Source organism: Aspergillus caelatus, assembly GCF_009193585.1.
Source record: "Aspergillus caelatus strain CBS 763.97 unplaced genomic scaffold BDV27scaffold_5, whole genome shotgun sequence".
In the NCBI taxonomy this organism is placed as follows: Eukaryota; Fungi; Ascomycota; class Eurotiomycetes; order Eurotiales; family Aspergillaceae; genus Aspergillus; species Aspergillus caelatus.
The window spans coordinates 20,779-34,607 of NW_022475268.1; the positions used below are offsets into that span (position 1 = coordinate 20,779).

The following is a 13,829-nucleotide window of genomic DNA, read 5'->3' on the forward strand; positions in this document are numbered from 1 at the left end:
GGCATATCGGTATGATGGTAGGGTCGTCTTCGTGTCTCGAAAAATTCAAAGATCCTCTAGAGGCAACCATGACTTTATTCCATACTCCCTCTGTCAACATGCTTATACCAGTCTCAAGGAACATCTTGACTTAGCATCATCATCCAATTCCAATGCAACGTCGACCTATTTCCAACAGCCAGAAGGTGGCTCTCCGGTCTCAACACGCGTTGAAGCCACACCTGACCCAGCTTCAGCTCTGCCAGTGGTTTGAAGCAGAGTATCAACAGCCAATCGCGGAGTCTTCAGTCTCACGAATTCTCTCCTCCCGATATGATTCACTTGACGGAGCTTCAAGCCACCAATTGAGAGCCAAACGACGGCGCCCCGAAAGCTGGCCAGAACTTGAACGGGCCCTCTACGAGTGGATACAGCGAGTCCAGGGCCAAGAATCTCTCTCCCAGTATCTCATCATACAGAAGGCTAGAGTATTCTGGCAAAAGCTCTATCCCGATCAGGCGATGCCTCAGTTCAGTAATGGTTGGATGCGGGGGTTCCAATCTCGTTGGGATATCGGCAAAGACAACTTACAAGGAGAGGGCGCCAGCCCTTCTGAAGGTGGCACACTCGAGATGATTGGCATTCGCCAACTTCTTAAGCAATATGCACCGCGTGATATCTTTGCTTGCGACGAGACAGCCCTACTCTGGAAGCGCATCCCGGAAAATGGCTTAGCTGCTGTAGGCCAATCTCCTATACATACAAATGGTAATGACCGCCTAACAATATGCTTCTGCTGCAATTCAGACGCTTCAGAACGTCTCCCTGTCTGGTTTATTGGGACGGCGAGACGGCCTCAGTCATTCGGCGCAGCCGGCATCAATATCGAGAATCTCGGGTGTCACTGGCGGTATAATACGAGAGCCTGGATGACCTCGGCCATCTTCAAGGAGTGGCTGTTATGGTTCGACCAAAGAATGACTGATCGGAAAGTTGTTCTTCTAATGGATAGTCTGTCGGCCCATAAATTCGCCTTTGAGGAGGAAGGACCACAACTTCAGAATACATTCATTATATGGCTGCCAGCAACGCCAGAAGGCCGATACCAGCCCCTTAGTCGGGGGATCATCTTTACATGGAAATTATATTGGAAGCGCAAGTGGGCCTCTCACCTGGTGCATGAACATGACCATGGTTGGGACCCAATATCGACTATGACAATCCTACACGCAATTCGCTGGGCGATCTCAATATGGGAAATTGAATTGGCCTATGACATCATTACGCACTCCTTTAGAGCGGCCATATCTATAGAAAACACTGAACCCATTAACAATCGACAAGCGATCCTGGACATTGAAACCCTACTGCAGCAGTTATATCTTTCAGGCTATGTCTCCGAGCTTATGGAGACTAGCGATTTCATAGACCCCGTGGAGGAGAAAGTGGATGATAACACCATGAATCTCGACGACTCTATATTATGCCATTTTGAGAACACTAGCGAATTACAAGAGAGTGCGAATACTGTTTACCAACCTCTTTCACTAGTTTCAGCGTCCGATGCCTTAGAAGGGCTCTATAAGCTTCGCCTGCATGAAGAGCAGCAGGTAAATGCAAATATGGACCTCCTCCAGGTCCTTAAATATCATGAAAAAATACTTCTTCAGAAACAAACTGAATCCCAACGTCTGTCCGATGCGAGGGCCTTTTTTTGAAGGATCCTCTGGTCTATGGATTACTGACTCTTATATTGATGCCATTTCAATAGAAATCTTGAAGCCCCTTATTGAATCCTCGTTCTAGCATCCGCATACAAGAAGTGTGGATTAATAGCTCGGTTTCTAACTTTTCTCTCTTCTGCACCCCCTCTATTATTGTTCAACCCTTTTTCTTTCGGTTTTATCTATCTATTTATTTTTTATTTATTTTTTCCCCCCACTTCTTGGATTTTTTGATGCTCCGGAATAATTTTCTGCTAGCTCTATGGTGGCTCAAGATGGCTAAATGGACTACGAAGGTTCCCTCGCGTGGTTGAGAACGGCTAGGTCTGTCATTCAGATTAGTGGTGTAAATTATTTCCGTATCCTCTTTGTTCGAAAAAAATACATCCCAACTGCTCGTAACCTCCATTAGGGAAGTGAGCCGGCGATCTGTGTGCCAATCATAGCTCATGGAATTTGTAACCGCATGGTTCATGAAATGGAGCCTTACCGTCTCTCAGCACGTATTGTGGAGCTTTTTGTCTCTGCTGTCGGTCATATAGAGTTTAAATCTCTCAATCATAATCTGGTTTAACCTATAACTACTCTCTATATGAAAAGAGTTGGGTTATATGTGTCGATCTTATTCCTAGGGACTGTCAGGCTACTTGTACGAGTCTTGTATCAGGAAATAGTTAATGATCATATGAGCTCAAGATTACAATCTATCTCTCTGTATTGTTTCGGATTCATTCGGAGCTGTGGGTATGCCCAGTGTGTCCTAATTTATCCTCCATTATAAGCATACCCTTGTATTATTCGGTCCCGTAGCCGTCCTAACCCTTGATTCGTGAATAGCCCAGGTACCGGTAGGCAAACACCCTAGTGGAGGAACTGATTTATCCCTGCGGACGAACTGTGCTCACCGTGCTGGTAATCTCAGGGCTTTGTTTTCATTGGCTTGAGAAGGCTTCGTCCACGGAAAAGTTACCGTGTAAGACACGGCATCCGCCACGGCGCCACCACACGATCCTCCTATTAGTTCATGAGCTAACGGCGCCCCCGAACGCTAGCGGTGATAAACCTACATGGATTAGAACATTCTAAAATAGGTTCGGGTTCGGAGAGATTGAAATATACTTTACATTATATCGAGATTCATGTAACAATATTCAAGGCGACACGTGGTTGATTCTAGTGAATTTGGAACTGTCAGTATATATATCACCTCATGAAGTGGCTCCTTGAAAGGTTGTTTATTATTGAGTCCTTTGCTGCAATGGCTCGGGAATATAACTCTAGGAAGTACAAAAAGCAAGTTCAATTTCCGGGATCAACTGTTTATATTTAGTATACACCGTAAGAAGAAAAAGAAAAACACATCGTGGTCTCGGGTAGATCGGTTTGAAGATGTTTGCCAAGTATAATAATTAACGAGTATAGAGTCCTGATTTCTAGCTAATATATATTCTGAGTTATTACTCTGTTTATCTTCTACGATCGACTGCGTTACTAGAGCAGCATCGCCCTCCATATAATATTCTCGGGGTGTTGATTTCCAGCCGAATCAATTATCGTGGTCTGATTGCATCGTGTATTGTGGGATATCATATTTCGTTGTTGTTAGACGCATGCTTTTGGTATTTCTGGACTCCTGCGACTCCTCTGTTGTTGTCGGTAAATCTTGCCCTTCTCCATACGATTCAACTGTAAAGTTAACTGAGTATTTCACCAAGCATGACGGTGACAGATCGCTGCGAGTTTGCCTAGCAGCCTATACTCCTCAATAGTCTTTGCTCTGAGAAAATAAACGCAAGTCCTGCATCATACCTATCAGGCTTTCACCTGTACATTATCCCTTTTCTAACTCAGACTACTTACGGATTTGAGCTCAAAATCATCTGCCACATGTGACATGCATCGGGAAATGGAAGAAATGGAAGTCTATCAGCTTCCAGCTTCCAGCTGTTCATACATAGAGGTTTAAAGGGCCATACCCCACCCGCACAGCACTCCGTTGCCGATGACCCCATGACAGTTCTTCCACGGGAAAGTGAAAAATATTGGAGACGCATTCAATTCAAACCGAAGAACAGATTCGCCGTGTACAAAAAACAATGGTTTGCTTGACCAGCCCTCCCCCAGTTCAGTATGAAGGAGTTAACATTACCACTCTCATATAATAGAAGCTCCATACGTCAACGCATCAGACTCCTGACATCGCTCCTTCCCTAGACAAAGTATATCTAGAACACAAAAGCCCATGTTCCAGTCCTGTTACTGAGCTATATAGATCACGAGGATAAGTCAGGATATTATCATGCTGACTCGGGAATCATCGGCATTCAGATACGACAAGGCCGATGACATTATTTTACCTCCGCTAAGCGAAATTGATGATATCATCCGTCTGCAGCTCATGCTGTCAGCAGAGCTTTCCCGGCTATATGCCGCTCTTTCCAACAACAATCAACACTCGATGCAGTGTACTAGCCACCTTTAACCATCCTGTCAGTCACGGCCCCCCCTATCCGTGCAATCCGCTTCTTTTCGAGACGATCGACGGAAAGCCGTCTAGCATCCTCCGACTCTGTCCACACAAGGAATACTATATCTGGAGGAACGAAGTGTGGGCATTCATCGGTAGTGTCAACAGCGCACTGAGAGAATATTCCTACTAAGATCACCACGCAACTATTCAGCATCAGGAGGCGTGAAATACATAGTGGGACAACGGCATTGGCTACATGAAGGAACTGGCCCCAGTGTCGAAGGATTGTGGAAGATTCTTGCAGGCTATGGAGTGATAATTAGAAATTACCACCAATTCTGAATAATTATTATGGTTATTTTTCTGGCCACCAACCCTTTCGAGCTACTACGCTCAGACCCTATGAAACCTTCAAGGGTGTCATGTTCTATATCATTAAAATTCCACCGAAATAGGGCATGAGAAGATAGGAGTAGAAGCGTCGTATGCCCGTTGATCCAGATTTTGTTCGATGTCGGGATATGAACCTCGTCACGAGGATTGTCCTGCTGGGGCTCCTCCAAGATAGACTTACATTTAGAAGATAAATCCAAACTTTTTACACTCAACTTTTATCGACTTGATAACTGCATTCGCCACACCCGGCGACGTGCTTGTCTAAAACTGACTTTTTCTTTATAGCGCAGCCTGTATGCGGACAATATAATCTGTGATCGGAGTGCAGAACTAGTAGTTGGTTGAGGGCGGCATTGATAGTATCGGTATCCATGAGGACACTTAAGTTGGTATCCACAGTGTAGAAAAACTGATGTGATTGGCCGGGACGCTTTGCCGCCAATGGGGGCATGCATGTAAAAGAATGATGGATCTCTCGGGAGTACTACTAGTACTACGAATAGTGGACCAGGCGCTCATGATCAACTGCCAGCATGGCAACCATATTAATCGGCTCCGACTTTTTCGGCCGAAGCTAAAACTGGAAGTATCCGCCGTTGTGCATCTCCTTGAAGGGAAAAAAAAAAAAAAAAAAAAAAAAGAAAAGAAAAAGATCCGCTTTCATTCACGGGTATCCACTTGGCCGTTATAAGCACAGTCCGGTATTAGCAACCTCCCTGGATACGCGCAATTGAAAATTAGTGGTGCGGGTTTCGTAGCTGAAATGGCGTTGCGGTATTGATCTTCCTGATGGTACTATACTGGTTGTATGTATGTACTAGGCCCTGATAATAATATATACAGACTTGTTAGTATCCAAGGTGGCAAACTTCGACAAAGGGATCCTCTGCGATAAGTTATGGTGCATACAACTTGAACGAGGCGTATCCTAGACCATAGCAAACCGGGTTACACTCACAGCAGACGGGCCATGTATGCTATTATGTGCGCATTTCATTGATCATCGCAATGATAACTACTCCATCGTGCACAATATCAAATTGAGCACAGAATAGGAAATCTCATGCAATTATAAACCTACTTGTAACAAAAGCAGGGCTTTTTTAACTTATGACCCAATATTCAATACGCACAATGTATTGTCACACTAGATCCTCAAGGTTTGCATAGCCTAGTTGGTCCGGTCCTCCAACCACTAGCCAGGACTCTTATTCTAATGTAGATAGGAGAAGATTAGCGGATTCTTGGGGTTTGGTTGACGAAACGACAATGTGTGGGACCAAGCCCACGCTCGACAAGGAAATCTGCGTGAAGACGACCGATGAAGGCACCCGGTCAACGTAAAACGCTACTTGGTTAGGTATAGTGTGCGGTGAACACCCCCATAAGCTCTGCTTTTTGGCTGTGCGCTCGGTCAACTAGCATTTACGGAGTAGAGTGCGCCATCAGAGCCATACAATGGGTAAAGGCTCACACAAGAATGTACCCAAAACTCGGGGTAGGAAGCTTGGCACTGCATGAATAATGGCGAATACGTACACAGTATCACGCATGAATCATGATCCATGTCCTGCACCTGTGGTTCTAGGATCTCGTTGTCATACTGACCAGAACTCAGTCACAGTGAGACTGGAGCCCCCCTTTTCCATGTTCTACGCCCAATGAACCAGGTATTAATTTCTTCTTAGTATCCAGTAAGACTATTGATAATCCAGGAGAGAGCAGCATTTCCACATTGTAGGACACGGAATAGATTAGCACGGCGGAGACATTGTATAGTTCAGACTATATTTATAATTCCTCTATCCCGCCAACATGTCCATAGTCAAGGAATTCAAACAGAAGGAAGATAGAACAAGAGAGTCCAAATAACATGCCACTGCCGAGTCAACCTCGATGAGACAGAAATGCTGCACATACAGAGAAATATGGTCAAGAGCAATTTACTGTATTGAAACATTAGTAGCTGGCGTATTAACTACACTATGGATTGCCTGTCACTAGAGAAATGGAGGTTCTCCAATATACCATTTTCACCACACACTACAGACTAATCTCATTCCTGCAGCATGTTATGCGGCACTGAATACGACATCCCAATCAAGTTCAACTAAATGCGACTGATTATACGGAACGCCCATTGTTGGAATTATTGCCTGACAGTAGCTTATGGTTCATGCTACCCCTACGCGTTGCTCCAACTGTTATATCGGCGCTAAGCCACTGTCTCGGAGCCCCACATACACTATCAACCCCCCCCCGCGCTAATACGCCCATCAGGTCAGTGGGCGGCTATCATAGCCTTGAAACGATCAATGCTTGTAGACTTAACTGAATTGCTTGGATAACGCCGTTATATACTTCTGTTTGTAGTAGAAGTGCTTCGTAGATGCGTAGTCGTATGCCCGGGCAATTATGGGGGCCAGTCGTTCAAGCTATTCCAAGAGGGCCTTTCTTAAATTTTATGTTGCCCTCTGTGCATGGAGATTATTATTTGGTTTTCAGGCTTGGTTCTTGCTTGCAGCAGATAGGCTATACAGTAGTTGAGTGGGGATTCGGTACAGTAGATCTATGATACAATCATATAGATTTTATCATTCTTATTTTCATGTTGAACATGGCAGGTAAGCTATCATACTCTGATCCCCAAAGTACAAAGCGATATTATCCAATAAATATAGGTCACTCATAACAAAACTAGAGGTAACTACTCGTGGCTTAAAGAAAGACGACTCATTCCTGACATGTTATCCCTATCCCTTTTACTCATCTGGTTTAACCCTCTCATCCGGGTGACTCAGCTGATCATGGCCGAAATGATATTTCGAACTATAACCCTGTGTGGCAGGTTTGAAGCTTGTATCGGTGGCCTGGGAGGATTCAGTGTACTAGGAACGAATTTAGTATGCTATTCCAAACACCTGCTGTGGAGGCCAGTTCAAAGCGACATTTACCTGCTGGGTGGGGTCCAAGTCGGCGAGGCCGCTTGGCTGGTCTTCCTGTTGGGGTTGGGTGGAGCTGATATCATCGTCCTTGGGACGGACACGGTTAGAGAACTTTCGGGTGTTGTACTTTGATTCCATGTTTGTTGATTGAGGTACAGATAGGTGTGCTCCTTCCTTGGAATAAGTTAGAGAACAAGATGAGGATCTAGGCTTGTGTTGGTATAAGTATGCCACGATTTCGAATGAGGTCATGGTGCTGTATGTTGACATCAGCGACAATCGGCAGGCCAATGTCGGGTGATACAATCCCATTACGTCTCTGCTGGCTGTCAGCAGTCATTGGTAGAGATCATTGCGTACCATGGTTTGCCACCATTCTTACTTTGTATAGAAGTCGGGGTAAAAGAGATCCATCGTGATGTACTGAATATTCTTGAAAAGAGTGATTTTGTGTAGGATCTCACAGTAGATCTGGTGATGCACAGAGCACCTACTGTTCAGATAGACTATCTTCATCTCAGAGACCGACTTCAACCATCTTGCTTCTGGAGATGTCGATTGAAACGTTCAAGTGGCGAGCGTCATGACGTCTTCCACCATGTAACGGTATTACAACGATACTTTAGTGAACAAGCGTAATTGCGGTCACACGTACGTATTACCAATACACATTGCTGAAGAACTTTCAGCGACTGAGGCAGACGATGTAATTCGGATAATGAGGGCACTGATGGTAATGGTATATGAGGTCCCTGGATACCAACAGCTCCAGGGGACATGTATAGATTGCACGTTGTATGTCTCCTGTCTCTCTTGCACTCGTAAGCGTCCGACCTTTACTTTCCGGAAGTTAAGTTCAGCTCACCCTCAACCTGTGGCTCTCCTGCCATCATATTCTCCGATGCCCTGGGTACCTTACAGCTGCATAATAAATAGCTCGAGGAGGCTCAACGGTACTATATACAACACGGCTGACCCTGCCTATTACTACAATCTCTGGACAACAGCCCCTCCCCATCCCCAGGCACTCAGTGCGTTTTGAGAATCCACGTATCGGGCCTGGAGAACCGTCTGGCGACCTAAAACCGAGGGAGGCCTTCATTGTTGGATATATAGCAACTGTCACAGGGCGTGGCCCGATGAATATCGCCATAGACGCCGAGCGCAATAGCATCAGTCTTGCCAAACACGAACATTATTCCACTTAACTCGAAACCAAGAATGATCGAGAGAGCGAGACGCTAAGAATGTGACATACGAACCGGAGTGATTGGCTCGTCGGAGAGGCTAGTAATTTAGCCTTATCAGATGAATTACACGGTTATGTTGGCCAACTCAGCCTTGCCCTTCCTGCCGTGGGAGATATTAGGCGTCCAGCAGGGCTGTGCGAGCCAATGAGGCCGTTAAAGAGGTGGCCGAGTTGCGTGGCCCCAGGTCCGAGCGATTATACTGACCTCACCATGAAGGGCTTGATCTCTGCCAGGTCAGTTACAACTTACAAGGCTTAGAGGAGCCCACCACGTGGACTACATGACACGTTGAGCGACCCATGGTCTGTGCACTCAGGATACGAAGGGCTCCTTTTACTGTCAAGTGCACGAATACCTCGCGCAGTTCTAATGGGGCTTTTAATCAGACAAAACGATTAGGGTGTCGTTGTTGGGGTTGCCTTTCGCGGTAGATAGCCATGACCCGACCTGATGGCAGTAGTCATATGAACATTGAATAGCAGAGAGGATAAGTGTTCTGACTTCCTTCTGCCACTCGTGACAAAAATTCCCGGAACCTATTCCTTTTTTATCGAAAATTTTGTTTGCCATGGCGTCGAGATATGGCCGTGAAGGAAAACTGATATAGGCATGTTTGCAAGCCTCCAGCACACAAGAGTGGAGCCGTCCCGCGGAGCCCAACCGAATGTGAAGCAATTGATTGGAATCCGACCGACCAATTTTGGGTCCCCAACTCCAGGCAACTTAGGCAAGGGGCCCCAGCACTCTGGGCAGGGACGATCATTGAAATAGATCGGTGGGGCCCCCTTTTCCCAACATGGTAATGGCACAAGATTGGCAATCCACTCGAGGTATTCGTCTCCCGTCGATCGGGTTCATTTTGAGCATTGTCGAATGTGATGGGGCTCCAGACTACTCTTTTATTTGTCAGTTTGTGGTCCCGTATATGCACTATCCAAGCCACTGCAATACCACCAATCACTTGGAATTGAAGCATTCTGTGAGGCTGCAGGATCCCAGTCGAGGTTCTTTTTGTTGTTTTCTTTTTATAGCCTTCTGTTTCAGGCCCCCTGGGTTGATTCGGTGGAATCGTTATATATGTACCATGTGAGCCATGTGGGAGCCTCGCTGCTTGTTTACGGTGACTGTCACGTCTGGACGCGCTTGATTCGGCATCTGTCCGGCATGCATTCTTCACTGACATTCCTGACATTGACCCTATGTCTATTCTCCTGGGCTAATGGGTCAAACCACCATGTACGCACCACCGGAAACACGGTGCGTTTCAATCTCACGCTTACCTGGGAAGAATGGGCCCCCGCGGGCCTCCCTCGAAAGATGATCCTCGGAAACGGCCAACTCCCCAGTCCGTTGTTAGAGTTGCGGCAAGGAGACGATGTCGAGTTCTTGGTGATCAATAACCTGCCTACTAATACGACCGTTCACTTCCACGGTAGGTCACTCCTTTATTTGACTCGAACTATTAATGACATGATGGCTCTCAGGAATTGAGCAACGCGACACCCCCTGGTCCGATGGCACGCCTGGTCTTTCGCAGGAGCCCGTTGCGCCTGGTGACTACTTTCTGTATAAATGGCGCGCGACACAATACGGCAGCTACTTTTACCACGCCCACAACAGAGGGCAGATTGATGACGGTCTTTATGGAGCGATCTACATACATCCGGATGACTCCGTTGAAAAACCCTTTGGCTTGATTACGAACAAAAGCAACGAGCTCCAGGCCATGCGCAAGGCCGAAGAGAAGACGCAACCTATAATGATTTCGGACTGGCGTCAGTTGACCTCGGAAGAGGTATGGCAGGCTGAAGAAACCACAGGGCTTGACGCCTACTGCGCAAACGCCATCCTCCTGAATGGGAAGGGATCGATTAGCTGCCCCGGCCAAGAAAAGTTGAATCAGCTCGCCAGCGCTGAGCAGAAACAAGTCCTGGGCAACTTGAGTCTGACCGACATTGGTTGTACCTCCCCCATGGTAGTGGCCATGCAGGGAACCTTCCCTCACAACTACAGCGCCATCCCGCCTTCAATGTTTTCGGGTTGTGTCGCTGGAGATGGTGGCACTGCGCGTGTCCTGGCTGACCCATCCCACAGATATGTGAGCTATGATCTGATCAGTGCAGCCGGTGTCTCAATGGCCACATTCTCGATTGACGAGCATCGAATGTATGTCTATGCCATTGACGGACGGTACATTCGTCCCGCATTGGTAGATGCCGTTACTATTGCGAATGGCAACCGGTATTCCGTCCTGGTAAAGTTGGATAAGCCGGCCGGGGATTATACTATTCGTATAGCGAATAGCGGAGTCAACCAGGTTTTAAGTACGACTGGAGTTTTGTCATACAACACATTGGAAAAGATGCAACAGCACCCTTCGGTGGCATCGATTGACATCCACGGCGCAGTAGTCTCTTCAAACTATACGCTGCTGGACGAAACCAAGATCATTCCATTCCCGGTCGAGGTACCCTCCCAGGATGTTGCCCAGACGCATATCTTGCGAATCAGTCATTACGACGCCTCCTACACCTGGACCTTAGGAAATACCACTCTCCCCCTTGAAAAGGAGGAAGTATCGCCGCTGCTATTCTACCCATCCACCGCTCAGCCAGACCTTACTCTAAAGACGCTCAATGGAACCTGGATTGATCTGATCTTCGATATCCATGGTCAGATACAGCCCCCTCATCCAATTCACAAGCATGCCAACAAATTCTACGTGATCGGACAGGGGAGCGGAGCATGGAATTACTCCTCTGTTGCTGAAGCCATGCAGCATATCCCGGAGAGTTTCAACCTCAAAACTCCCCAGATCAGGGACACATACATCACTCCACCGTCGGCAACCGAGGACACGTGGTTAGCGATCCGGTATCACGTCGTGAACCCCGGTGCATGGCTGCTCCATTGTCATATTCAGGTCCATCTTAGTGGTGGAATGGCGATAGGTATCCTTGACGGTGAGGACGAGTGGCCTCAAATACCTGAAGAATATTCTATCCAGGCTTGACGATATCAACATATCGCTTTTAAATAGATTTTCTCCATTAGCCGTTACAACGTTTAATGTTTAGTATGTTACGAAATGCATTCAAAGCTACTCATTTCACGATCTAGCTATAATGATTGGACATCCTTGCCCTTAAGGCCTCATAGCCATCTATCTAAAATAGGAAGGGTCCTAATAATATGGTATGCAGAACAGCAACGCCCGGATCCGGCGACATGTGAGAGGTAGGGAAGGCTAGGCAAAATATTGAGTATAACCGGTTGGAGAAGGCTTCCACCGACGATGAATCCCCCTGAATATCTTTATACATAGATCAATAATCCTCTTCCTTATTTCCAAGCTCCGCCGCTATCAATACGCTATGCTTAGCAAACGGACTTCGATCTCGGATGCGCTCACCATAGAATATAAATAGCGGCGGGACGATACAGAACACTGTTGCGAGGGCAGCAAGGACTGAAACGGCCACATTTGCTGTCAGGCCTTCGAACATCTGTTTGGTAAACAATGGAAATACCCCGGATAGTAAGGCGCGGAGAAAGGCCACAGCAGCCGTAGCGCTGGCTGAGTAGCTCAGGTAGCAATCCCCTAAGTAGCAGTAAAGTACAGTATCGAACTCATTCAACGCATATCCCATCATTGCCAGAGGAATTGATGGCACTATCCAGTGTGTATTGGAAGCCTTTGGTGGAATAGTCCAGGCGAACCACCATAGACTAACCGCCAGCACTGGAGCACCGATGGCAAGGCCTAACAATTTATCTTCGGGCTTGAAGGGTAGGTTCTTGCGCCGGCGAGTATCAAAGACCCGATTATCGAGGAGTCGTGTGAGCGTGCTGAACCAAATGCCGCATGCTATGGCGAGAAAGGCCAAGGAGGATTGGGTTCGAGTGAAGCCTATTGTTTGATAAATAGGCTGTAACGCTTCCGTGAAGATGTAGAGAAGAGAAAATGCAAAAGCTACCATCACGGATATGATGAATACTAATGGCTCTCGGAAGAAGAGAATCGCAGGTCGGAATAGAGCAACCTTGAGAAAGGCGCGAAGGTCGGGGTGGTGATCGTGATTTAAGGCTTGAAACCTTGCTCCGGTGAGCTGACAAAGTCTATCAACTTCTCGTGTAAGCAAAAGAGATGGTCGAGATTCCCGGATGAACATGAACAGGACACTCATGACCCCTATGGTCATCGCATAGATATAGAAGAGCCACCTCCTATAGAAAGTGAGTTGAACGGGTCACTGTGATACAACCAGGTCTGAACCTACCAGTTCAACAAAGTACTAACATATGTGCCCATGATAGGCCCAATACATAAGCCGAGGTTGGATGCAATAGTCCATAAGAACATGACCCATATCCGTGGTCGAGAAGACCACATGTCTTCCACACTTCCACCACCAACGGTGTAAGGGATGGCAGCGAGCATCCCAGTTCCTACGCGTCCAATAATCACTGCGGCAAGGGAGTGTGGAACGCCTACTACCACACAGCAAACTGAACTTAAAGCACTGCTTATAAGATAGAGTCTTTTGCGCCCAAATGTTTCAGACCAAGGGGGTAAGACAATTGTCCCGATTACCTGGCCAAGCAAGAATCTATCGAATACAGATTGGTCAACACAAAGTATCCGATTAGCATGGGCGCCATGGTAGCTTACACTGTTATGAAGCAAAAGGTGGATAACTCAGATCCAATCCCATATTCAAGCTTCGCCTCTGCTGCTGCCGATGCCTATAGCTGTCAGTCGTCTGTTGTGATGTGACGGTTATCTAGCACATACGCCAGCAGTACTAGAAGCTGTCCTATCGAGACATTAGCTAACAGATCGTCTGGCCAGATAGTATGAACATACAGAATAAAATCTAGGAGACAGATGAGCCCTGTGTCGAAGCATTTCCGCAATATACACCAATTCCGTGGATGAGCTGGGTTGTCACGGTGCCAACGGATATACTGTCCATCTGGCGTCAGTTCTAGATGGTGGTCTGATAGATACTGGCTAGCCAAGGAATTGTCTGCTACCGATCCTTTCGGCTGTGGATTCATGCCT

The 13,829-nt window shown here is 46.8% G+C and overlaps 4 protein-coding genes across 4 annotated transcripts; 2 read left to right on the forward strand and 2 right to left on the reverse strand.

Moving 5' to 3' along the window:
- Positions 1-3,180: 3,180 nt before the first annotated feature.
- Positions 3,181-4,482, forward strand: BDV27DRAFT_119727 (uncharacterized protein). The gene is made up of 4 exons (XM_032064935.1): positions 3,181-3,359; positions 3,419-3,785; positions 3,869-3,922; positions 3,976-4,482. Exons 2-4 carry the CDS (start codon positions 3,714-3,716, stop codon positions 4,183-4,185), a joined length of 336 nt encoding a protein of 111 aa, XP_031933223.1. The 5' UTR covers positions 3,181-3,359; positions 3,419-3,713; the 3' UTR covers positions 4,186-4,482.
- A 2,849-nt stretch (positions 4,483-7,331) lies between these two features.
- Positions 7,332-7,652, reverse strand: BDV27DRAFT_152297 (uncharacterized protein; the record flags this gene model as incomplete). The annotated part of the gene is made up of 2 exons (XM_032071536.1): positions 7,332-7,457; positions 7,524-7,652. The coding sequence occupies 2 exons, from the start codon at positions 7,650-7,652 to the stop codon at positions 7,332-7,334; spliced, it is 255 nt and encodes an 84-aa protein (XP_031933224.1).
- A 2,253-nt stretch (positions 7,653-9,905) lies between these two features.
- BDV27DRAFT_170737 (multicopper oxidase) lies at positions 9,906-11,777 on the forward strand (the record flags this gene model as incomplete). Its single annotated transcript, XM_032075399.1, has 2 exons — positions 9,906-10,196; positions 10,249-11,777. The coding sequence occupies exons 1-2, from the start codon at positions 9,929-9,931 to the stop codon at positions 11,775-11,777; spliced, it is 1,797 nt and encodes a 598-aa protein (XP_031933225.1). The 5' UTR covers positions 9,906-9,928.
- A 313-nt stretch (positions 11,778-12,090) lies between these two features.
- BDV27DRAFT_140591 (major facilitator superfamily domain-containing protein) lies at positions 12,091-13,825 on the reverse strand (the record flags this gene model as incomplete). The annotated part of the gene is made up of 3 exons (XM_032069688.1): positions 12,091-12,991; positions 13,045-13,374; positions 13,632-13,825. The coding sequence occupies 3 exons, from the start codon at positions 13,823-13,825 to the stop codon at positions 12,091-12,093; spliced, it is 1,425 nt and encodes a 474-aa protein (XP_031933226.1).
- Positions 13,826-13,829: the final 4 nt, after the last annotated feature.